This window comes from Pseudorca crassidens, chromosome 11 (genome assembly GCF_039906515.1).
Source record: "Pseudorca crassidens isolate mPseCra1 chromosome 11, mPseCra1.hap1, whole genome shotgun sequence".
Lineage (NCBI taxonomy): Eukaryota > Metazoa > Chordata > Mammalia > Artiodactyla > Delphinidae > Pseudorca > Pseudorca crassidens.
Genome location: NC_090306.1, coordinates 47,003,427 through 47,025,862, shown reverse-complemented (window position 1 = coordinate 47,025,862; position 22,436 = coordinate 47,003,427). Strand labels below are relative to the sequence as shown.

General features: G+C 57.5%; 1 protein-coding gene across 8 annotated transcripts; it reads left to right on the top strand.

The window, feature by feature from the left end:
* Positions 1-1,991: 1,991 nt before the first annotated feature.
* ZNF385A (zinc finger protein 385A) lies at positions 1,992-22,385 on the top strand. 8 transcript variants are annotated; one of them, XM_067696835.1, is made up of 8 exons: positions 1,992-2,127; positions 8,522-8,658; positions 15,972-16,082; positions 17,771-17,933; positions 19,837-20,085; positions 20,432-20,601; positions 20,786-20,905; positions 21,050-22,385. In XM_067696835.1, exons 1-8 carry the CDS (start codon positions 2,118-2,120, stop codon positions 21,278-21,280), a joined length of 1,191 nt encoding a protein of 396 aa, XP_067552936.1. In that variant the 5' UTR covers positions 1,992-2,117; the 3' UTR covers positions 21,281-22,385. The 8 variants fall into 8 exon arrangements, with proteins under 8 accessions (XP_067552936.1, XP_067552943.1, XP_067552942.1 ...); XM_067696842.1 differs by lacking the exon at positions 1,992-2,127 and adding an exon at positions 7,348-7,456 and having other exon boundaries at positions 19,843-20,085; positions 20,810-20,905; XM_067696841.1 differs by lacking the exon at positions 1,992-2,127 and adding an exon at positions 7,348-7,456.
* Positions 22,386-22,436: the final 51 nt, after the last annotated feature.

Below are 22,436 nucleotides of genomic sequence, written 5' to 3'. Positions count from 1 at the left end.
CCTAGCCTCGTCTGTGTCAGTGGAGATGGAAAGGAGGCCCTGGGAAGGGAACAGAGCAGCTGGGGGCACAGAAGGGGGAGGGGGCTCAGGAGAGGCAGCTGGCAGGCGGGAAGCTGATCTGGGGGTCTCAAGTTTCTTGACATCAATTAGAGCAGCCGGCCTGGGCTCATTAGTAGCCCAGGGTGCAGGGCTCATCAATAATGAATTCATCCCACACATTGTCCCCCTCCAGCTGCCTGCAAGGTCACCCCGCCCTCCAGCCAGCTGCCTCCCCTTGGTGAGCTAAGGAACCCCTCTTCTAAGACCTCCCTAACTCAGAGTCCCTGGGGGTAGAGTGGGAGGATGGATGAGGATGAGGGCAAAGGGGTCTCTATCACTGATCAGCCAGGCCTGATGCTGACTCTGGTTTGTCCTCTGAGTCCACCCAGGAGAAAGAGTGGGAAGAGGCAAGGGGGGGTAGGTAACAAGGTGTGGGAGAAGCAGGCTTTGTGATACTAGGCTCGAACAGCATGGTGGTAGGTCGGTTCTGGAGCAAGAGGACCTCCTCTGATGGGCTCGGAGACCCTACCTTCTCCCCCCAAGGCCAGATTCGGGCAGCAAGGCCACAGTCCCCTGAGATCTCTGGGTCTCTGGATCAGAACAATGCCAAGGCATTAGCACCCCCAGGATTCACTTGCCCTTGAGCTGGAGCATCTTGGCAGGTGCAGAAACAGATCTTTTTTTCAAACCAGATCAGTGGAGTGAGGACAAGAGACTGCTGGGGCCCAGAAACAGGAACTTGAACTTCCTGTACCTTAATTAGCCCTATGGTCCTAAATTCCCTGCAGAACCCAGGAATGCCAGTCTTCAGTCCCCTTGCTCTTTCCTAGACTGTTCCAAGACTCCAGTCCCCCCGCCCTTCTACCGACCTCTTCCTCCCTGCCTCCACTGTCCCTAAATCCCAAGTGTTCTAGTTCCTACTCACACCTCCTTTCCCTCTGGCTGGGGTTGGCCTGAAGCTGGCTGCTTGGCATTCTGGGAAATCCTCCTGCTGCCCTCCCTCTTGGGGCAGGTACAGACAGGTCCAGGCTGCAGCAGCTGCATCTTCCCCAGACACCTCGTAGACTCCCAGACTCCAGCCTCATGCCGCGGTCCCAGTTGCTTGCCTTGGAATACATCCTGTTGGTCCTCAAAATACATCCGGTGTCCTGTACTCCGCCTCTCCTCTGACGTTCTCCCCAGCCCATACATTCTGTCCTATCCTCCATCCTCCCCTCCACCTCATCAAAGACTCCCTACCAGGCCTCTTCAGTCCAAGTTCACCTTAATGGGGAATGCCCTGGATAGATGCTCCCATCCCCACCAATCCAGGTCATCTCTACCAGGCTCAGCCTCAGTTCTTGATCTTCTGTCATCTCTGGTTGCCCTAATGAGCTCAGTCGCAAGCTTCTATTTCCACCTCTTTGGGTCCACTGATTGCAATCTCTTCCCTCAGACCTTCCCTAAGGACCTAGGCATTCGGACCCCAGCCAGAGATCAACCCGGGGTCCATCTTCAACCCCACGTTTCACCTCTGAGACCCAGCCCCCAGGCATCCTGCTCCAGAGCCAGGGAAACAAACTAGTACCTAAACGTTCTCTGCCCCACCCTCTGCTCCTGCCCAGCCCATCACTCTGGAGAGGACTCAGGTGTCCCATCCAGCCAGGCCCCATCCCTCGCCAGAGTACTTAGGCATTCCCCACCCCATATCAGCCTGTGACCAGACTTCCCGCCCTCAGACTCAGCCCTTCCCGGGATCCCAGGCATCTTAGTTTCCGGCTTCCTGTATCAACACACACCGTCCTCTAGATGTCTTGTTCCCCCAGCCCTGGCTGCAGTGACACCGTAAATCCAGAAGACCCAGGGCAGCAAGTAGAAGAGAAAGCGGGAGGAAACAAGGAGCCGCCAGGACGCCCTCTCCTGGAGCCCTGGGTGCCCGGGTCCCCCCTCCTCCCGTCTTCACCTGCTGCGGGCTCCGCCCCCGCTCCGCCTCGGTCGGCCTCTGCTCCTCCCCCGACTCCACCCCCCGTACCCCCAGCCCGGCCAGAACGGCCCCCGGGACAGAGCGACGCGGAACCGCGGACGCCTGGGTCCCCAGCATGATCCTCGGTGAGTGGGCTCTGCGGCTCCGCGGCTCCAGGCTCCTGGGTCCCTCTCAGTAGGTCACCCCCCAACCTCCCGCACCGCGGTGACTGCGGCCGCCCGTCAGCCACCGGTTCCCCCTCCCCCTTCATCTGGCTCCACATCTGGGGCCCCCTCTTTCCCTCTTCCCCAAACTGCCACTTCTTCTCCCGGTGATCCAGGGAGTGGTAAAGGGGGAGACAGAGCCGAGTAAGACCCCCGCCCCGTAATGAGAACATTGCGTATTCATGAGGCTCATGAATATTATATGACAGTCTACGAGAGGCTGGGGGAGGGGCTGGTCCTGGCCTGGCGGAGTTGAGCGAAAGGTTCTGACCCGTCCCCCCCTCCCCCCCCCGCCCCGCCCCGGGGCCTTCCCCCACCCTTAGCTCAAACACTCCGACATCCTTCTGGGCCCAGGATAAGAGGGAAAGGAGGAAGTGAGGGGCGGGCGGGGGGAGAAGATGGTGGGTGTAGCTTCGAGGTGTGTGGTGGGAGGTGGGAACCTGAGGGCTGAAGATAAGGGGTCTGGGGAGAAAAAGGGGTGGGAAACTGTCCATCCCAGGGCCCCTGCGGCTCGGATCCTGTCTCCGCAGCCATCCTGCCCCAACACGCCGGGACCTGCCCCTCTGTCTCCGTGCTCTGGCTGCCTGGGCCCTTCCTTCCCGGCTGCCTTCTTCTTCCTTCCTCCCCCACCCCACCCCCACCCCTGCCTTGGGCCGGGGGCACCAGCAGAGGAAGGGGCCCCGGGGAGTACAAGGATGGCGGAGGGAGACTCCCGCGGGGCTCTGACATCCCTTCAGCCACAGCCACCCCAGCCTCATGACCTACATGGGAAGGGAGCCCCGGGAGGGGGAGGAAAGGACTCCTCATCAGTCGGGCTCCAGGCCCCTGCCTCCACGATAGTCCACAGGCCTGTTCTGTCCTCTGACCTCTGACCTCTGCCCTCTGTCCTGGCTAGGCCGGTTCCTGGGCCCTGTTTGTGGTGGGAGACCCCCCACCAGGCCCAGACACCTGTGGTCTCCCTGCCCCCCACCGGGGACACCTGGCTGCATGCTGGCACCCCAGGGCTCGCCTGGCTCCCACCTCAGCCCTCTGCTGGGGCCCCCTTGACTCTTGCTTTTCTTCTTTCCTTTGACCCCTATTGACTCCCACTAGGTGGCTCTCTCCCCTTCTGCCCTCCTTCCTCCACCCCTTTCTCGCCCCCCCACTCCTGTAGCTCCTTGCTCTTACCCCTCTACATCTGCCCCTCTCCACCTGGCATCCCATCAAATCCATTAAATGAATGAGCCAACAGAGGCACGAATGACTGGTTGCCTGCCTTCTTCCCAAGAGTGTCTCTAGCAGGAAAGAGACTCCAGGCCCATCTATGAAGACTGTCCCGACCCTGGCGTGACCCCCACCACCACACTTGGACTCAGGTTCCCAGAGCACAGGCTCCACATTCCTCCAACCTGTGCCATCCCTGCACCCTGGCCCCAGCCTGGGCACGGGCCCCAGAGGCAACATCATGCTTGTCCAGGACAGGCCAGTTGGAGTCGTGCTTCTCCTGGTCAGTAGGCCTTGGAGAGGACCTCGGGAACCTGCTCGAACCAGCCCAAGATCCCACCACAGGAGGAATGCCAGGGGCCACCAACTGGACGCCCACCACACCTCCCTGAGGACACTGCGATTAACTCCCTCCTTGTGCCCAGCCCACAGAGGGGTGGGAAGCCTGGCGGGCCACATACCTTAACCCCCTTTGACGAAGGAAGGCGAGAGGGAGGCAGCTCCCGGCCAGGCCTGAGGCCCATTCTAAGGTTTTCAGGTTCTGAACGCTGAGGTCCACTGAATCTGTGTGCAGGTGCTCTGCCCGGCAGGTGAGGCCCAGCCTGCCTGCCCAAGAGCTAGACTGTGGGCCCAGGTTTAAGGTGGTGGCTCTGGACTCAGGTTCACCGTTTGAACTTTGCTTACCCTCCTCTCCAACTGGGCCCTTGGTGTGGTGTGTGGGGCGGGGGCATTGAGGGAGGCTTTTCCCATCAGGCCGGGGAAAATTCCCCAGGGGTCTTCCTTCTGCCTTTCCTGGCCACCTCCCCCCTTTAGGCCCTGCCCCCACCCACATCTCCCCCGGGGTTATTAGGGATGATGTTTTGAGTAGTTGTTCATAATCATCCCCTTGTTGCTTTCATCTTTGACTTCAAAGCCTTTCCAGCACTCAGCCGGCCTCCTGCCAAGAAGGGGGAAATTGCAGCAGAAGGGGACAAATACCTCAAATACCTGAGACTTGGTCAAGAAGGCAAGATCTAGGGGTTCCAGGCTCTCCCCTTAATCCCCCAGTTTTAGGCATTTCTGGGGTTAGAAGAGGCCAAAAGGCCCAAAGTGAAAAGGGGATGGATTAGAGATGAGATTCCAGTCCAGACGCAAATCTCATTTCTCCTTTGGCCCCAGAGCGTAATTCCCGTTTTAACCCAGTGCTGACCCCATGTTTTTCACCACCTTGGGCCCTAACGCTACGTGCAACCTTATCCCCGATACCTCTCTGGGATCTGAATCTCATCGCGGCCCAATCTCCAGACGAACGCTAACCTGCAGCCTTACCCTCACATCCTTCCTGGCTCCTGTTCCTACCCTGACGCTGCTGCTCCCAGAGCCAGCTCACTGGCAGACACTCCCATTCTTTGCCACAGGGGCTTCAGGCCCTAGGCCCGACCGGAGACAGCCAAGGGACTGGGACTCCCACCTGGCCAGAATTTCTGGGGAAGAGAGGAAGGAAAAGACGAGCTCTGAGTGGGATGGAAGGAGTAAGGAGTCAGACCTGGCTTGGTTGTGGCCTGGTGCTGGGGGGATACCGGAGCAGGATCAAAGTGCCTAGGTCCAGGTGGGGTGCAGAAATGAACAGACGGCCATCCATCCAAGGGACTGAGACTTCACCTCCCCCAGAGTGGTTGGGAACTGTCTTTAATAAAGCATTTGGCAGCTCCCCACGGAGCTGGGTGGGGCTCTATCTGCTGGAGCTAATGAGCTTCCCTCTGGAGTGGCCTGTCCCAGCCAGGCCTCAGCTCCTCCCTGTCACGCCTGACATGGTGTGCAGACCCGCACGCGTGCGCGCACGCACGCGCACACACACACACACACACACACTCCAGTTTGCTCTCCACCTCCTCCTCCAAACCCACCTGAAGCCCTCACCTAGCCATATGAAGCCCTGGATTTCCTCCTTCACAGCCCTTATTATATTCCTGCCTTTTTCCCCCTCCATCCCTAGGAAAGTGTGGTGCCTGAAAGCCCTGTCTGGAGCCAGCCAGACAGGTTCAAATCCCTCACTAGCTGTGTGACTTTGCTCAATTAACTCCCCCTCTCTGAGCTGACAGTCATCTATAAGATGAGGATTCGTTTATTTAGCAAACATTTATTGAGCTTTCTTTGTGGCAGGCCAGCACTTTACATGGATTTGTTCAATCCTTTCAACAACTCCACAACGCAGGTACCGTTGCTCTCATTTGACAAAGGAGAAATGAGACAGAGGGGCTTCGGAAACGAGCTAGTCACCCAGCTAGTGAGCAGTAGAGCCGTCCGCAGGGGGGCATATATGTAAAGCGCCTGGCATACAGTGGGCCCTTATTATTCTCAGGATGGCCGAGAGGGGACTGAGGCGTGGGCTACCTGACACCAAGGGCCCAGTTTCTCCCCACGTGGCCCGTAAGTTGCCATCTGCCCCCTCCCACCTCTGATCTCAGTGGAGTGGACCCAGGAATCTGGGAAAGAGACACATGAATCTCCAGTTGCCCACTTTGCTTCCTTGCCTCACTGCATCCTTCCTTCCTTCCTCCCACTTCCCCTTCCCTCCCCCGACCCCAGGGCTCCTGTCAGTGGAAAAGATGAGTTGCTGGCTAGAGGGAACTGACGGGCTGCTACCTGTTTTCCTCCAACCCCAGGAAGTACATGGAACTTGTTCTCCCCGTCCTCTCCTTGGACAAGATGGAAGCCTTTCTCAGATCTCTGCTGAATTCAGGGTTAAATGGGAGCCCTTTGGGGTTGCGTAGCAGAGAAAGAGGGTGGCAGACCTCGATGGAAATCCCAGCTCTGATACTTACAGGCTGTGTAACGTCAGCCGAGTCTTTTTCAGTTCTCTGAGCCTCAGTTTCTTCGAGTGTCAGATGGTTAAAAACTAGCAGCAGCTACCCCATAGAATAGTTACCTCAGAGGTTACATGTGCTACTACTCAGAGTGCTTTACCTGAAAACATTCTTTTCTTCTGTTGCCTTTTGTGGAACTCACCTCTCTCCTCTGAGGTGGTTGTTTGAGGGGTGGGGGCCTGGAGAGTTCAGAGCCAGGAAAGGGTCAAGGAGCTGAGCTGCCTCCCTCTCTGGGGCCGGAGCAAACACGAGCCCCGGGCCAGCTGCCTGGGGTGGGTGCTGGGTGCCTGGGGCTCTGGGAGTGCTCAGGTTTCTCTCACCATTCCTGATGCCGCCTGGGGCTCGTTAAGGCTGCCCTGGCCTTGTGTGCCAGACAGGAGGAGGCGGGCACAGAGGGGAGAAGCCATGGGCGGACAGAGGGGAAGGGGAGATGGTCGCCCTGCCCCATCAGTCTGTCGGTCCCACTCTCTCCTCTCTCCCTCTCTCGTTCTCTGTTCTCTGGTCTTTCTGCCCTCGTCTCTAGCTCTGTGTCCAGCTTCTCAGCGGTGTCTCTGTTTCTCTCTCATTTCACTCTCTTCATCTCTCCATCGTCCCCTGTCCTCTTCTCTCTCAGTGTCTATGTCCCTTTTCTCAGTCGCCTGTTCCTGCTTCTGTCAGTCTTTCCCATTCTATCTCACTCACTTTTGTCTGTCTGTCTCTCTCTCTCCTCTCCCCCTACCCCATCTCAACCCCGAGGTGGCAGAGGAGGGAACGGACATGACACACAGACCCCCAGCTGTCCAAGGGCCAAAGCCAAGCATCCTGGCCTTCTCCTTCAACCCTTAGATGTCTGCAGCCCAAGCTCCCAGCAGCCTTGACCCCTCTCTGCCTCAGGCACCCTAGCTGCCCAGTCGGAGCAGTGGGTGGAAAAGACAGACCCCTCCAGACCTTCCTGGACCAGCTCCCTGCCCCCAGCTGTGCCTGAGCCCTCCCCACCCCCACCCTCTCGCATCCGATTCCCCTAATCCCTGCTCCCCCGCCCTCCCCTCTGCCCCACTTTTCCAGGACTCTGATTGGCTGATTCTACTGACTGGACTGGGGGGGAGGCTGGCAAGGGAGGGGGCAGGGGGCAGAACCAAGGGAAGGGGACGCTGTCAGGCCCAGGCCCCTGGGGGGCCAGGGCCAGGCCACTGCCTGGGGGCAGCAGGCACCAGACACTGAAGGTATGAAAAGGGGCCGTCTCTGGAGGGAGTAGGAAAGGATCCCAGGGGGACCCTCTGCCCCAGTAAGGTCATGGGAGGACGGGGCTAAGCTTGCAGCCTCCTGGGTTTGCCTTTGTTCCTGGGGACCCCTGTTGCTGGCAGGGGGTTGCCAGAGCCATGAAGGGCAGCCAGAGTTCCCTGACTGGTGGACAGAGAAGTCGCAGAAGGGAGCTGGGCCAGCAGAAGCCCAGAGGGGCCAGCCGTGCGGAGCCTGGCAGGGCTCCTCCCACGGCTCTGGGGCAGGAGGAGAAGCTTTCAGGGACGGTAGTGGAGTTTCAGTTCCCCTTGGGGTCAGACCCAGGCATTCCCCTCCCAGGGACTGGTCGCAGTTCCTCCCGCAGAGCCTGAGCTGAACATTCCTGCGGCTGACAGAGGGACCTGGGGAGGACAGGAAGGTGGGGAGAAGGGGCTCTGAGAATGGCCACAGGCAGTCCACCTCCCAGATCGAATGCCACTTTCCTACCCCGAGACATCGACAGTTAATTAAGAATTACGACTGGGGCAAAATCATAACTTTGGGGAGCCAAAGTTATGAGAGATCCAGCAGCCCTCCTCCAAATACAGGCCTCAATATTCCTCTCTAAGCAGTGGGATGAATCACTCACCTGACAGTTCTCCCTGGGGTAAGACTTAGCCTCTGGGATTCCCTGGGGGAAAGCAAAACCAGAGGAAGGGAGTAGCCAGGGGCGTGGGACTCCCGAGTCCTTGTGGTCCAGCAGGCGGCCTGCAGAGAAGGCCTGTGATTTTCCTGGGTCTGTAAAATGCCTAAAGGTCTTGGGGGAGGGAGGCTGGAGAAGGGGGAAGTGAAAATCACCCAGAAGGGAAGAACAACGGGTCTGCGCCCTCCCCCAGGCCCACAGGGCACCGTGCTCCATTGCTCCGGAGCCAGCCAGCAGGGGAAGTGTGTGTGGTGGGGGTCACGCTTCTGAGTGTGGGCCCCCAGCTGGGAAGTGGGACTGCCAGGCTTGGGTTGGGCTCCTGAGCTTCAGCCTTCCTGCCCCACATGATGTTTTCTCTGGTCTTTAGGCAGCTTGAGCCGGGCAGGGCCCCTCCCTCTGCTACGGCAGCCCCCCATCATGCAGCCCCCACTGGACCTCAAGCAGATCTTGCCCTTCCCACTGGAGCCGGCACCCACCCTGGGCCTCTTCAGCAACTACAGCACTGTGAGTAGCAGCCTGCCTGCCTTCCCCACCCTTCTGCCACCCCCGCTGCTTCCGTCCCTGCCCTCTTCTCCTCTTGTATCTAATTCCTTATGTCTTCTCAGGGCCCCATCTCCTTTACTTCTAGTCAGTTACAAGTGTTGTTGGCTCTCTGGTATACTGTTGACAACAATAACAATAATAACTAATATTTGCTGAAATCCAGCTATGGGCCAGACACTGTGCTAGGTGTTTTATATGAATCATCTCATTCAGTCCACCATCGAGAGAAGTCACAAGACCTTGACTGGTGGTAGTGAGTACAGGGAGGTGGAAAGAGAGACTCTTCAAGGGCACAAGCAGGCTGTTTGTAAGCTGCAGCTCTCTGGAGCCCACCGTTGGGTGGATAGGGTAGGGTCAGTGGGGTAGGGCTTGGAGGGCTGGCAAAGTCGTCTAGATTTAATCACTATGAAGTAGGGAGGCATTATCCATTCTTGAGCAGGAGAGTGAGTGGGAAGGGGCAGTGTTTGAGGCAGGTGAGTGGGGCATCTGGATGGAAGGGAGCAGAGACTGGAGGATGGTGGCCAGTTAGGAGGCTGTCTCAGCAATAAGGGCCTGCAGGGGAACCTGGAGAGCCAGACTGGGCCCGCGGCATCGGAAGAGTGCGTGAAGGAAGCGGGGTGGGTGAGGTTTTTCCAAGGAAATCTTGACAGGCCACGGTGACCAACCAGGATTTGGGGGTAGGGGAGAGAAGATGAGTCAAGGATGACTCCGGGGTTCAGGCCTCTGTGACCGGGAGAAAGAACTCACCTTGCCAGGGACAGGGGGTTAGAGGAGGAGGCTGGCCTGGGGTGAGGCTGCTGAACGCACTTTAGGACATGGCGAGTTGGTGGGCCAGTGGGACGTTGAGCCAAAAATGTCCAGCAGACAGTTGGAATCTGGGTCCTGGAGAGTGGGCTGGAGCTAAAGGTTTGGGGGAAGTCAGCTTTATTCAATTCAAGTAACCCACCATCAAACCATATTCAGTTACAAACACGTACTGAGCATCAACTACGCACCAGGCACTGCAGCAGATGTGTTTTTGTGTGTGTGTGTGGTTTTTGTTTGTTTGTTTGTTTGCCTACACTGTGTGACTTGTGGGATCTTAGTTCCCCAACCAGGAAATTGAACCTAGACCCTCAGCAGTGAAAATGTGGGGTCCTAATCACTGGACTGCCAGGGAATTCCCTGCAGTAGATGTTTCTATACTTGATCTCATTTAATCCTCACCACAACCCAACAAAGTAGACATTCTTATTCCAGTTTGACATACTGGAAGACAGAAACTAAAGCCCAGAGGGTTTAGGGATTTATCTAAGTGGACGCAGTACGTGCCTAAGGTATGATTTGAACCCAGAGCATCTGACTCCAAATACAGTTCTCTTTATACCTGCTGCTTCCTCCAAACTCCTCCCAGAGAATCCAAACCAACATTTGCAATGCGCTTTGAGGTTTACGAAGCATTTTTCATATCTCAGTTTTTATAGCAACTCTATGGGGTAGCTGTCATTTTATCCTCGTTTTACAGACGAGAAAATTGAGTAATGACGATCAGGAAGGCACTGTCCTAGATAAAAGGGAGACATGAGGGTAAATATGACATGCTCCCATGCTAAAGGCGCTATATTCAGGAAAAAAGTATAGATGTGTATGCAGTGATCTACAATGCAAAACAGAGGAAGGGTTATAAATATTGTGACAGAGACACTAACAAAAATTCAATTGAACAAAAAAAATTTTGAGCACCTACTATGTGCTAGGCACTGGTATCAGGGACACAGGACTCAGTCTGTGCTTGGAGAGCTCACGGTGTAGTAGGAAAGACAGTAAGTTAGCATTTACCCTATAGTGTGAGAAGAGCTGTGCTGGAGGCAGGTAGCTTGTAGGGGAGCCCAAGGGGGTGTCAGGAAAGACTTATTGCATGTGGTGAGGGACCAACCAGAGCTGAGCAGGAAAAAAAAAAGAAACAGCAGAGGAAAAAGGGATTGAAGCTGGAGCAGATGACGTTATGATTTGGGCTTTGAAGAACTATTAGTAGGATTTTAAAAGGGATTTCAGAGAACACTGCAGACTGAAACAAGGGCTAAAAAAGAGCACTTGAGAAACTGCAGTTGACTGGGTGTGACTGGAGCAGAAGGTGCTGGGAATAGTTTCCCCCCAGTCTACATACCTGATTTACACTTAACCTTGGGTCTCCTATCTTTGTCCCCATTTTATAGATGAGGAAACACTGACCCAGAGAGGTTAAGTGACTTTCCCAAGATCACAAAGCTACTTTGTTGATTCCCGTGGATAATCCCAAGTTTCTGACTCCCCAGGTTCATGGCTCCACGGCCTCTAGTGGGGAGGAGCTATTTAAAGCCATGAGAGTGGATAAGCTTGGAGAGAGTGTGGCCAGGTGTTGAGTGATACCAGCTTTGGCATCAGACTGGCAGGATTTGAATTGATTTTCCAAAAGTACTGGCTGTGTGACTTTAGGCAAATTACTTAACCACTCTGAACCTCAATTTTATCAGCTGTAAAAGAAGACAGTAATAGCAACTCGCAAGGTTGTTGTGAGAATCGTATTACATAATCATAATGCCTAGCACCTAGCACAAAGTAAGTTTTCAATCATTGTAAGCTGCTATGATTATTACGTTATTTCATTGTTTTTATTTAATAGAGGATCAGAGAGAGAAAGGTAGTTTCCAAGGCCCAAGCCTTGGGTAATAAGCAGAATTAGGCAGTAGGAACAGGAGGAGGCAGGCCCCTGCAAAGGAAATGAAGGAGCCACAGGACGGGGTGGGGACAGAACCAAGTTCCTATAGAGTTGGAGAAGCCAAGGGAGAGAGTGTGGCAGGCTGCATCAATAGTGCCAAATTCTGCAGGGGAATGAGGACTGCAGAAAAGCTGCAGACATGCCCTGGCAGTACTGTGCAGCAGTTAAGTACAGGGCTTTGGAGTCAGAACGCCCGGGTTTAAATTCAAATCCCAGTTCAGCCACTTACTAGCTTATGACCTTGGACAAATTATTTAGCCTCTCTAAACCTCAGTTCCCTCATCTATAAAATGAAGATAATAATAGTATTTACTATTATAATAGTGGTTGTAAAGATTAAATTAGATAATCCACGCAAAGAGCTCAGTCCAGACGCTGGCACATTCCAAGGGCTCAGTCAACATTAGGTGGTGGTGATGGTATTATTATTCACGGAAGAGTCTCTCCTTCCCTGCACTAATACTTCCAGATGTCTCCTACTCGGGTAATTCCTACCCCTTAGACCCCTCCCTGAACTATGCGTCCCTCTGCCCTTGGACATCCCTCACTGTCTCCCAAAGACAGCCTCTCTCTACATCCAGGCCCCTGCTTCGCTCATCTCTCGGCCCTAGGTGGAACGGAGGGGATGAGATCCGGAGATGAGATAGCCGGAATCCTAGGACCTATCCAGAGAGGATAAGGAAGTGTCTGGGGCAGTGGGCTGTTCTGCCCTCCTGTCCCTCGTCCCCCAGTGCTGCCCCCACTCTACCGCCAGAGGGCAGCAAGTGCACGAAGCATAAGCCCTTCGGGAACCTGGTTCTCCAGCAGGTGGCGGGCGAGAGGAGGAGGTGGGAAGAGGTTAGGGATGTTGTCCCCAGTTTGAGGTCGCTTCTGCCCTGGGCGACCCCAGCTCCACCGTTCAGAGGAGTCACTAAGAGAGCAGTGCCTGACACCTGGGTACCTGGGCTCGGTCTTGCATCCCTAGTAGGGGAAGTAACATGTATAAGGGGCACAGGAGTCGTGTGCAGAGGGAGCAGGGAAAGGGTCGTCTGCGGACTCGAAAGAGAAGCTGTCAGCAGAAGAGCGAGGGTGGAAGGGGTGAAAGAAAGGAGAAAGGTCCAAGCTAGAGAAACAGGGTCGGCCACTGGTAGGGATACTGGACCCAGCAAGGGTCCCCATTGGAGGAAGTCCAGTGGAGCATCTGGTCAATGCCCCGTCGCCAGGCCGAGGGGCCCTTCGCCAGGACCAGGTCTTTCTGGAACCAGTGTCTGGACATGGACACCCCGTCCTCTCTTCTTTTCGCCCTAGCGCCCCTTCAAGCCTCCCGAGCTCCCTATCCCCGCCCCCGTCCTCGGCCCCGCCTCTGGGGCGGGCTCCGGGCCGGGCCGGCGCCGCCTCCCCTTCTCCGGGCCGGCCCGGCCGCACAGCCCCGAGCCACCCGGGCAACGAGCGCCGCGTCCCCGGCCTGCCCGGCCCGGCCAGGCTCGGCCTCCCCTCCCGGGTCCGCCACCCCGGGCCATGGAACCGCGTCCCCCGGGGTCCCGCAGGGTAAGCCACCCGGCCCCTCCTCTCTCCCTGGCTCCCGCCGCTGCCGCAGCGCCCCCCCACCCCATCCCCGCCCGCCCCTGCCCGGCTCCCTACCTCTCCCTTCGCCTGGTCCTCGGGTTATCCGGCCCATCCCCCACGACCGGCGCGGCCCCAACCAATCTCCGGATCCCATCTGGCGCCCCCCAGACTGCTGCCACCATACTGGATACCCCGGCCTCTGCTTCTCAGATCCTTGAAGTCCCCCAAATTTTCAGACTTCCCATCAGGTCCTGCGCCTACCCTCAAATTGCCACGCCGCCGGTCAGATCCCTTATGCAGCCCTGACCCCATCTCAGCCTTAGTCCCCTTCCTAGCATCCCTCCCCCACCAGCTTCCACCTGCTCTTTAGACACCCTCTAGCTCCCTCTCTTTCCTGTTTCAATCCTTCCTGTCCCTCAGGTCTTCCCATCCCTGAGATTCCATCCCCCTTCCCTTTTTGCCTTTATTTGGGGCGGGGAGGTGGTGTGGTGGTCAGACAGGGGCAGTGGAGCCATCAGATAAAGGGCAATGGAAGGAAATATAATCACAGCCCCTCCTGGTGTTCCTGATCTGGTTTCCCCCTTCCCTCCCCCTTGCCCTTCCTGATTCATTTTGCCCCAGCTTAGGAGAGCGATTCCCTTTCATGTCTGCTATTGGAGGGCAGGTGGGAGGAGACTGTTTTGTGGACCTTTCCAGACAGTGTCTAGGCCAAAATCCTAGGGAAGGGGCTCTGGAGTGAGAGGGCTCTGGGAGATGCTGGCCTTCACCCCTCCCCAGAGAGCCCTCATCTAGGTCACCAGGGCCTCTTGACCTTGGCCTGGAGCAGCACTTCAGTGGCTCATATTCCACCTGCGCAGGGATTGGGCCCAGGAACCCTCACCTTCAGCCTGGTGTCTCCTCAGTTCCCGGAGGAGAGGGTGGGAAGGACCTACCTGACTGGGTTGCCGCCCTCCTCTCTGCCCACCTCCCACCCCTAGTTGGTGTTTATGGACTTAAGCCTGAGGAGAGGGCTGTGCAAAGGAAAAGGCTCTCACCTGGAGGAAGGAGCCAAGCGGGACAGGGACCAATTTGCAGGGGATGGATGTTGGGACAGTCAGCTCACAGGTCATCCTCAGGGCACTGGGTCCTCAGCCACTCTGGGGAGCAGGCTGGGGTCCTGGGGTGGGGCACAGACAGAGCCAGGACCTCTGCTTTCCCCTCTCCATCCCACTCCTCTCTCCCTACCATTTTCATCGACTTAGGTTTCCTGGCCCAGATTGGGTTTCTGTTTGGGCTGAATTCCATTCCCCACCCAGCATGTGAGGACATCCAGGGGCTATGGAGAACCCTGGGGCAGAGTTGGGGGGGGGTCCCTGGTTAGGGAGGACTGTCGCCCGGAGGCTGGGAGCTGAGTGCAACCTCTGTCTCCCCTTTCTGATTAAAGCCTGTCTCCAACTCGGTCTGTCTTCCTGCCAGACACATCATACATTCACACCGATAAACACACAGCTGAAGATTGCACAACCTGACCATTCATGGCTTCGGCAGAGCCCCTGACACAGAACTGTTGATACAGAAATGATGTACACACAGCACGTGACACGCCTTCACACTCCACCCCTGCACAGATTGATCATAGACTGCCTAGACACACACAGACACACCCAGTCTTCCCCTGTTTGGCTTTTCCCTGAAAAGGACCTGGGCTTCCAGGAGGTGAAGAGTAAGCCACTGAGAGGGGCTGCTTCCAGCCAACGGCAGGCCAGGAAATTGACACTGGTCTGTCAGACTGGTTATCTGAACCTGGCTCCTGCCTCTGTCACTGCCAAATGGGATGGCGCATTTCACAGGGATGCTAAAGCCCCTTTCCAGACCACCTTCTTCCCCCTGCTCCGTGTTCCTGTCTCTCACCGGTGTCTCATGGGGAGTCATGAAGACCTGGGCGCAGGGAGGGCCTCAGCTGAGGAGCTGGGTACCCCCAGCAACTTTTTTTTCACTTGATCCTTCCACCTAGAAGATAAGGTTTCAGCTCTAATCTGGTTCCATGCTTATGAGAGATCCCAGCCACCACCCAGTTCTTCTCAGCCTCAGCTGCATTCCAGGCTCGTCTCTCCCTGGCCGCCTGGGGGCCAGAAGGGAGGAGGACGGGGCAGGGAGGCAGTTTTCATGCCTTTAGGCCCCTGGCTTTATCCTCATCGCAGAAAGCCTCAGACAGAAACTCCCATCCTCTTCCCGCCTCATGTGAACTCTTGGCGGGAGACTGCAAAGACATCTGCTGACCCAGGGTGGGGGCAGAGGCCGTTCCTGATCCCTCCCAGCCCCGTAGCCCTGTGACCAAGGGGAGGGAGTTCAGAAGATCCCCGGGCTGCCTCAGGCCAGCCCAGCTTCTTATGTTCTCTACTGACTCCCGCTGGAGCCACCTACTCTCTCCTGGGTTCTTTTGCTCCCTCTAGAAGCTACTGCTTTAAGAGGTCCAGGGAATGAGTGTGTCAGGGCAACCTGGGGCGCAGAGATGGGAAGCTAGGAACATCTGCCTCCTGGGACCAGAAGCTTGGCTCGGTTGATGGTCTTGCCCCAGAGAGGAGGCCGAAAAAGGCTTCAGCTGAGAGCCCTAGGGTCTGGGATGCTTTGAGACTTCCTGAGTGGGCCTCTGGTGGATCAGCCCCGGAGAAAGGTCAAGGTGACAGAGCTTGATCTTCATGGTATAACGGATGGAGACGAGTCCAGGTTCAAGTCCCAGCTCTGCTATTAAGTCATGCTCTGACCTTGGGCAAACCACTTCTACTTTCTGTCAAATGGGAGCACTGGGCCAGGGGATCTCTCAGGTCCCTCCCAGTGCTATGAAGATTGGGCTGGGAGGGAATCAGGGAGCTGAGGCTCAGAGCCCTCTGGCATGCTGGGGGATTGGGAGGAGGCTCTGGGGACTTTGGTTCAACCCAGCTGCTGCCAGTGGGGTTGTGATGGACATGAGCTTGTGCTGGGGTTCCTGGCTCACCCCAGCCTGCCTCCACAGATGGACCCTGTGCAGAAGGCTGTACTGTCCCACACTTTTGGGGGACCCTTACTCAAGACCAAGCGGCCCATCATTTCCTGTAATGTCTGTCAGATCCGCTTCAATTCTCAGGTAAGAAACCCAGCTGCTCACCCATCCACTGGCTGGGGCAGGGACAACCAGGGGATCTTAGGGGAGGGCAGGGTCTGGGAGCTCTGGGTGAGGGGCAGGGATTAAGGGGATATGAGGAGATACTGCAGGAGAGGCAGGGCTGATGGAAAGCACTCGGGAGGGACAAGAGATGGCTGTATATTTTGACATGAAGTATATAGCCCAGTCCTCTAAGGCTGACCCCTCCCTCCCTTGGGGACTGAGGCATCCCTGGCTCAGAACTTCTTGGAACACAGGTGGCCATCTGTGTCTGGGTGGGAGTGTGGCCTCTGGTCCTCTGGTCTTGGGTACAGGGCTGAGTTATGTCATTGGCTCCCTGCAGAGCCTGTGCCCTCCTTGGCCTCTGCTAAACTCCTCCCCGGCTCACCCATTTCCCTCTAACCTCCTGGCTTCCTCCTCTCTCTGCCATCCTCCCTCCAAATTACACACAAGGCCTGGCCCCCACTGCTCTCCCAAGGGAAAGCCTCTCCCATGGGAGAAGCCACCCCAAACTCAGAACCTTGGTGTCTGGCCTCCCAGATTTTCTCCCTCGGAGGCTCCCTTGGGACTTTTGTGTGGGTCTAGAGGGGGCTTTGTGGCGTGCAGGTTCTGAGAAGTTGAGAGAAGTTTTGGAGAAAAACAGCAGAGCCTCATTCTGCTGAGTAGGAAAAAGAAAGCATGTTCTGTTTCTCTACCCAGTACACACACACACACACACACACACACACACACACACACACACACACACACACACACACACACATGCCACACCATGCCTCCAGGCTCTGCACACCCCTGGCCCACCCCTGGGCTGTCAGTCTTTTCCTGCCTATCCACACCTTTTATTTCTACTTTACTGCCTGTCTGGGTGACCTTGTGGTTCCAGGATTGTGTGTTCTTAGCAGGGGGTGCACACAGTGTGGGGTGGAGCCAGGACCAACCCAGATTTAGACCTCCCCTTGACCTCGACCCCAGGCATCCCCTTTCCCAACCCTGGCTCTGCTCACTGCTGGAGGGTGGGAGACTGGAGGGGCCAGGGGCCAATAGTAAACAGCCCTCTCCTCTTTTTGCCCTCCCCTCCCCTCCCCCACCAAGCACCTCTGTTTTGACAGCTGTCTCTGCTGCTCTCTCTGTCTCCAGAGCTGGGCTTGAGGCCAGGGTCCTCCAGGGTGTCCGCAGAGGCTTCGGGGAAAATGAGACCCAGAGGGGAGTAGTCAGGGTACAGCCCAGGCTGCAGAGCTCCTGGCACTCCCAGCGTGAGGGTGGGAGTCCCAGGAGCAGCAAAGGCTGGATCCTGTGGCCAGGGGACACAGGCATAGAAGGCCGGGGGTCGAAGAGGATGCGGACTGGCTAGATTGCTCGGCCCCTCCCATTTAGGGTTCTCCTATAGTTGTGAGGTCCCCTTCCCTCACCCCTGGACAAGGTGGGAAGCCTGAGTCAGCAGGCAGGGCCTGGGTGTGGTGGTGGGGTAGAGCTTGGGCTAGGTGGGGATCCCGGTTCCCAGCGACTGAGTAACCAGGGTCCTCGACATGGGGCTCTACCTCTCCCTGGTGTAGGGAGAGGTTAAGTGCAGCCTGCTGAGGCCACCCCAGCACCTGAAGGAGCTCCATGGGGAGAACGTTCAGATGAAAGACGATCTCAGATTCCCTTTTCTTCCTCCATCCCTATAGAGCCAGGCTGAGGCCCACTACAAGGGTAATCGCCATGCCCGAAGAGTCAAAGGCATCGAGGCTGCCAAGACTCGAGGCAGGGAGCCCAGCGTCCGGGAAGCAGGAGATCCAGCTCCCCCAGGCGGCACGCCCCCAAGTGGAGAGGGTGTAGCCCCCCGTCCAGGTATGTCTGACTCCCCCCCAGCATCCTTCAACTGAACTTGCCTCCTCCATTCTGTCCCCAGTTCCCAGAACTCTCCTCTGCTTTCATCTCTCTCTTCCTCAGCTCCCACCCCAGCCCCACCCAAGGTGAGTCCTGCAGCCAAAGCCAGTGACGCGAAATTTCCATCCTGTCACCCCCACTGCTGCCCCAGCTCCTCTCAGCAGAGTCCCCACTGTCTGTCCTCCCCACCTCCCAGTGACTCAGACAGGGGCTAGGGTGAGGCTACCTGGCAAACCTCCTCAAGAAAGAGGGAACCACCAAATCCAGGGAGAGACCATTTCATCTTGGGGAGAGGGGCAGGGGAGAGAATCAGGATATCTGAGGGCCTGCCCATGGGGGCTCCCCCCAGGGAGGACTGAGCCCAGGAAACCCAGGCAACTCCCTGTGTGATCTTGGGTAGATCTTTCGACCTCTCTGGGCCAGAGTTTTTTGTCCCTCGGAAATGAGGGAGTGAGACTTGAAGATCTGTGAGGTCTTTTCCGGGTTTACAGAAAGCAACTCTGAGATTCTTTCTCCCTCGTGGCTGGTGGCCATCCTCAACCTTAACTCCCAGCCAAGAAACTGGAAAGAAGGAACATCAAGACGGACGATCCGAGCCACCCCCATCCTGGGATTACATCAGATGTCAGTCATGGCAACTCCAGAGAGACCTGACTTCCCCATGTCCTCCTTGTCCTTGCCTGTCCTTCCTGCCCTACCCTAAGGAGAAAGAAAACCAAGGAGCTGCACCACCAGCTTGGGAAGCAGGCCCCACTCTCACCACACGTACACACACAAACACACACACCGTCCCTCGGGGATGCACAGACAGGGCGAGTGGGTGAGCTGAGTTCTAACTGTGTTCTGGCTGCTTCTCAGCCTGAACATCTCAGGTTAACTTGGTAATGTCTCTGTCAAAGGGGGATGATGATGGTGGCGGTGTAGCTAGTCTTTTCTGTCTAGCCCTGTTCTAGGTGCTCGATACATATTACCTCACTTAGTTCCTAGGGTATCTCCCTAAGGAGGTAAGGAGACCTGCCCTGCTTTTGGAAGCCAGGAGCTTCTGTCCAGATAGAGATGTGAGTGTGCTGTCTGGATTGGGATGGAGATAAATGATGTCAGGAATGAGGAAGAGAAAAGAAAAGGAAAGATCACAGGATGGACCAGCAAAATGGACACTGGCAGGGCTCAGGAGGTCCCCTCCCACCAGCTCCCCAGCCCCACCCCCGGCCTCCCCCTGACCCGGAAACTGGATCAGCTGCTGGAGCAAGAATGGGAGCGCTAGAGTTTCCCCTGTGCAGAGGCCAGAACCCAGCGCTGAGGCCTGGGGCCTGTGCATCTTTAATCAAGCCATGAATTATAGAGCAGCCCACATCCCTGTTTCTTCCCTCTCTGGTTCTGCTGTTTCTGTTTCCCTTTTGCCATGTCTGTGCCTGTCTCTCCCAACCTCTCCTCACCTCGCTTCTGCCCCTTCTAGAGTTCTTTGGCATGCCTCCCTGGGGACTGGGCAGGCCTCTTGAGAAGGGGCTGGCCGGGCGGGAAGCCCAGGCTGGCTGGCAGGCCTCGGAGGGGAGGTTCCTTGTTCCGTGCCCCTCTCCCCCTCACCAGGCTGGCTGCCAGCTTCACCCTGGCTGAGGGGAGGCTGGTGGGGCTGGACCCCTCGGCCATTCCCAGCTCATGGAGAATGAGCCAGGCACTGGAGTCTCACACCCAGCCCGCGGCAGCTGGACCACATCTGGCTCTGGTTCAGGGCATGAGAGCATGTGTGCTGTCACAGGGTGGGGACTCCTGGGCCCTTGCCCTCCGGGAAACGGGGCTAGGTCTCCTCCACATAAAGAATCTTCTCCGAAAGCCATCTGGGATGATCCCTATGTTTCTCCCCCAGTGACAGTTTCCATGGAAAATGGACTGGGTCCAGCCCCAGGATCCCCAGAGAAACAGCCTGGCTCCCCATCCCCTCCCAGTGTTCCGGAGACTGGTCAGGGTGTGACCAAGGGTGAAGGGGGGACTCCAGCCCCAGCTTCCCTGCCTGGGGGAAGCAAGGAAGAGGAGGAGAAGGCCAAGCGGCTGCTCTACTGTGCTCTGTGCAAGGTGGCAGTGAACTCCCTGTCCCAGCTTGAGGCACATAACAAAGGTATGGGCTCCCCTCCCCCATCCCCTCCTGCTCGCTATGTCCTAACCCTCCTGGCTTCCAGCATCCCTGGACCCTCGAAGACTCACCAGCCTATCTCCCTCCCTAATCATCTCCCTCATTCCTTAGCCCCTGACCTTCTCGGTTCCCTCCCCGCCCCCGCCCTATTTCTGGTAACTGTGACTCTCCCCTGACCCACCTTGTGTCTGGAAGGGTCCCAAGGGCCTTGGAAAGCCCCCACGCTTGATGCCCCCCCCCAATATAGTAATTGGAAATGTGGGTATTTGAGGCGTAGTAAGCCTGGAGAATTTTTTTCCACCTCTTACCTCCCGCCCTCTGGGGGCTCCAGGTACTAAGCACAAGACGATTCTGGAGGCCCGAAGTGGACTGGGCCCCATCAAAGCTTACCCTCGGCTGGGGCCTCCCACTCCCGGGGAACCAGAGGCCCCTGCCCAGGACCGAACCTTCCACTGTGAGATCTGCAATGTCAAGGTCAACTCGGAGGTCCAACTGAAACAGGTGGGTCCAAGGCCCTTTCCGAGGACTCTGGAGAGCGCACCTGCTGAGGGAGGAGGGGGGACAGGGAGCTTGGGTGAGACTCTTCTTCAGGCTCGTCCTTTGGTGCCACAGAAGGGGCGGGGCCAGGTGCTGAGGTGCGATCACTCCGCTCCCTGGCGGTTGCTCCTTTCCCCGTGGTTCACAGCCCCCCACCCACTGGTCCCTGCAGCACATTTCCAGCCGGCGGCACCGAGATGGCGTGGCCGGGAAGCCCAACCCCCTACTGAGCCGTCACAAGAAGCCCAGGGGCGCCGGGGAGCTTGCGGTGAGGCCTGGGCGATGGAGAATTCGTCCTAGGGGCGGGGACCGGAGCGGGGAGGAGAGGGGATGCCGGCCGGCCCTGGGAGAGGTGGAGTTTGCGGGGCCACAGAAGGACTTTTCCCTCTCCCCGCCCCTCTCCCCCCTGCAGGGCACTCTGACTTTCTCCAAGGAGCTGCCCAAGTCCTTGGCCGGAGGCCTGCTCCCCAGCCCCCTCGCGGTGGCTGCGGTGATGGCAGCGGCAGCAGGCTCCCCGCTGTCTCTGCGCCCGGCTCCCGCCGCACCTCTTCTCCAGGGACCGCCGATCACCCACCCCCTGCTCCACCCGGCCCCCGGGCCCATCCGAACTGCGCACGGACCCATCCTCTTCTCCCCCTACTGACCTGAACCCTGAACCCCCTCCCATTCAAACCCCCCACCTCCAGCCGGGACCCAGGCCTCCGGGCTCCCAGTCCGTCCCTCCTCCCGGCACTCCCTGAATGATCTCTCTCCTTCCCCCCCACCCCGAGGTACGGGGTTCCAGGAAAGGGGAGGGGTAGCGGGGGAGGGGGGCTTCAGAAGGGGGGGAACACCCCAGATCTCAGGGAACCCCGCCCCCTGCCCTTCCCTCTCCCCTAGAAAAGGGGGGGCTGTCTCACCCCCGGGCCCCCTTGGAGACACCCCCTCCCAAAAGCCATGTGCATCCAGCCCTTCCCCCCAAACCTAGCACAAAACGGGGTTCACAAGCCATGATCGGGGTCCAGGGGGCAGAAATGGATTTTCTTGGCAATAAGCGGACTCTGGGACTCCGGCCCCCTACCCCCAAACTGAAGCGCTTCCGTGAACACCCCCGTCCTCCGCAGGGGGAGGGGAGCAGGCGGGATCCTGGGTCCCTCATAAGCACTTTGGTTTTACCGCCTGCAACCTCACTGTGCCCGCCCCGCATCACGCCCCAGCCCAGGTCTAGCCGGGCCCACGGGCAGCACTTGGTGGCATCTCTGGCACTTGGGTGGGACCAAGTAGATGCCCCTATAGACCCTTCCCTCACCTTCTTCCTTCCCAGTCCGGATTCCATTCTTTTCACCAGCACCCATCGCCCAAGGGGTACCAAGGGGGGCAAGGGGTGTCCAGTCCAAGCCCACCCCCGCCTCGCCTTCCGCAAAACTGTGAGCAAAAAGCAATAGAAGCCTCGCCCCCGCCCCGCCCCTTTCCGCAGGATTTGCAGTCTGTAGCCTACCCCATCCCAGCTCCTAGACCTCATGGCTGTCCCCTCCCACCAGACACCTCCACTGCACAACTCGGGCGGGGTCGTGACCTCCCCACCCCACCTTGTGGTTTCCGTATCGTCAGTCCTTCCAGCACAGACGCGGGAGGGGGACAGGCCCCACTGGCCTTCCCCTCCCCCATCAACTCTTAATGCTTGACGATGTAGCAATCCCGGCCCCCAGCCCACGTCTTTCCCTTTTCCCCCTCCCTGACAATAAAATCTGGATTCGTTGCCCTCCGTCCCCCAGACTCAGACTCTATCTTTGCCCGCTGAGATGGGAGCAATTCCATCA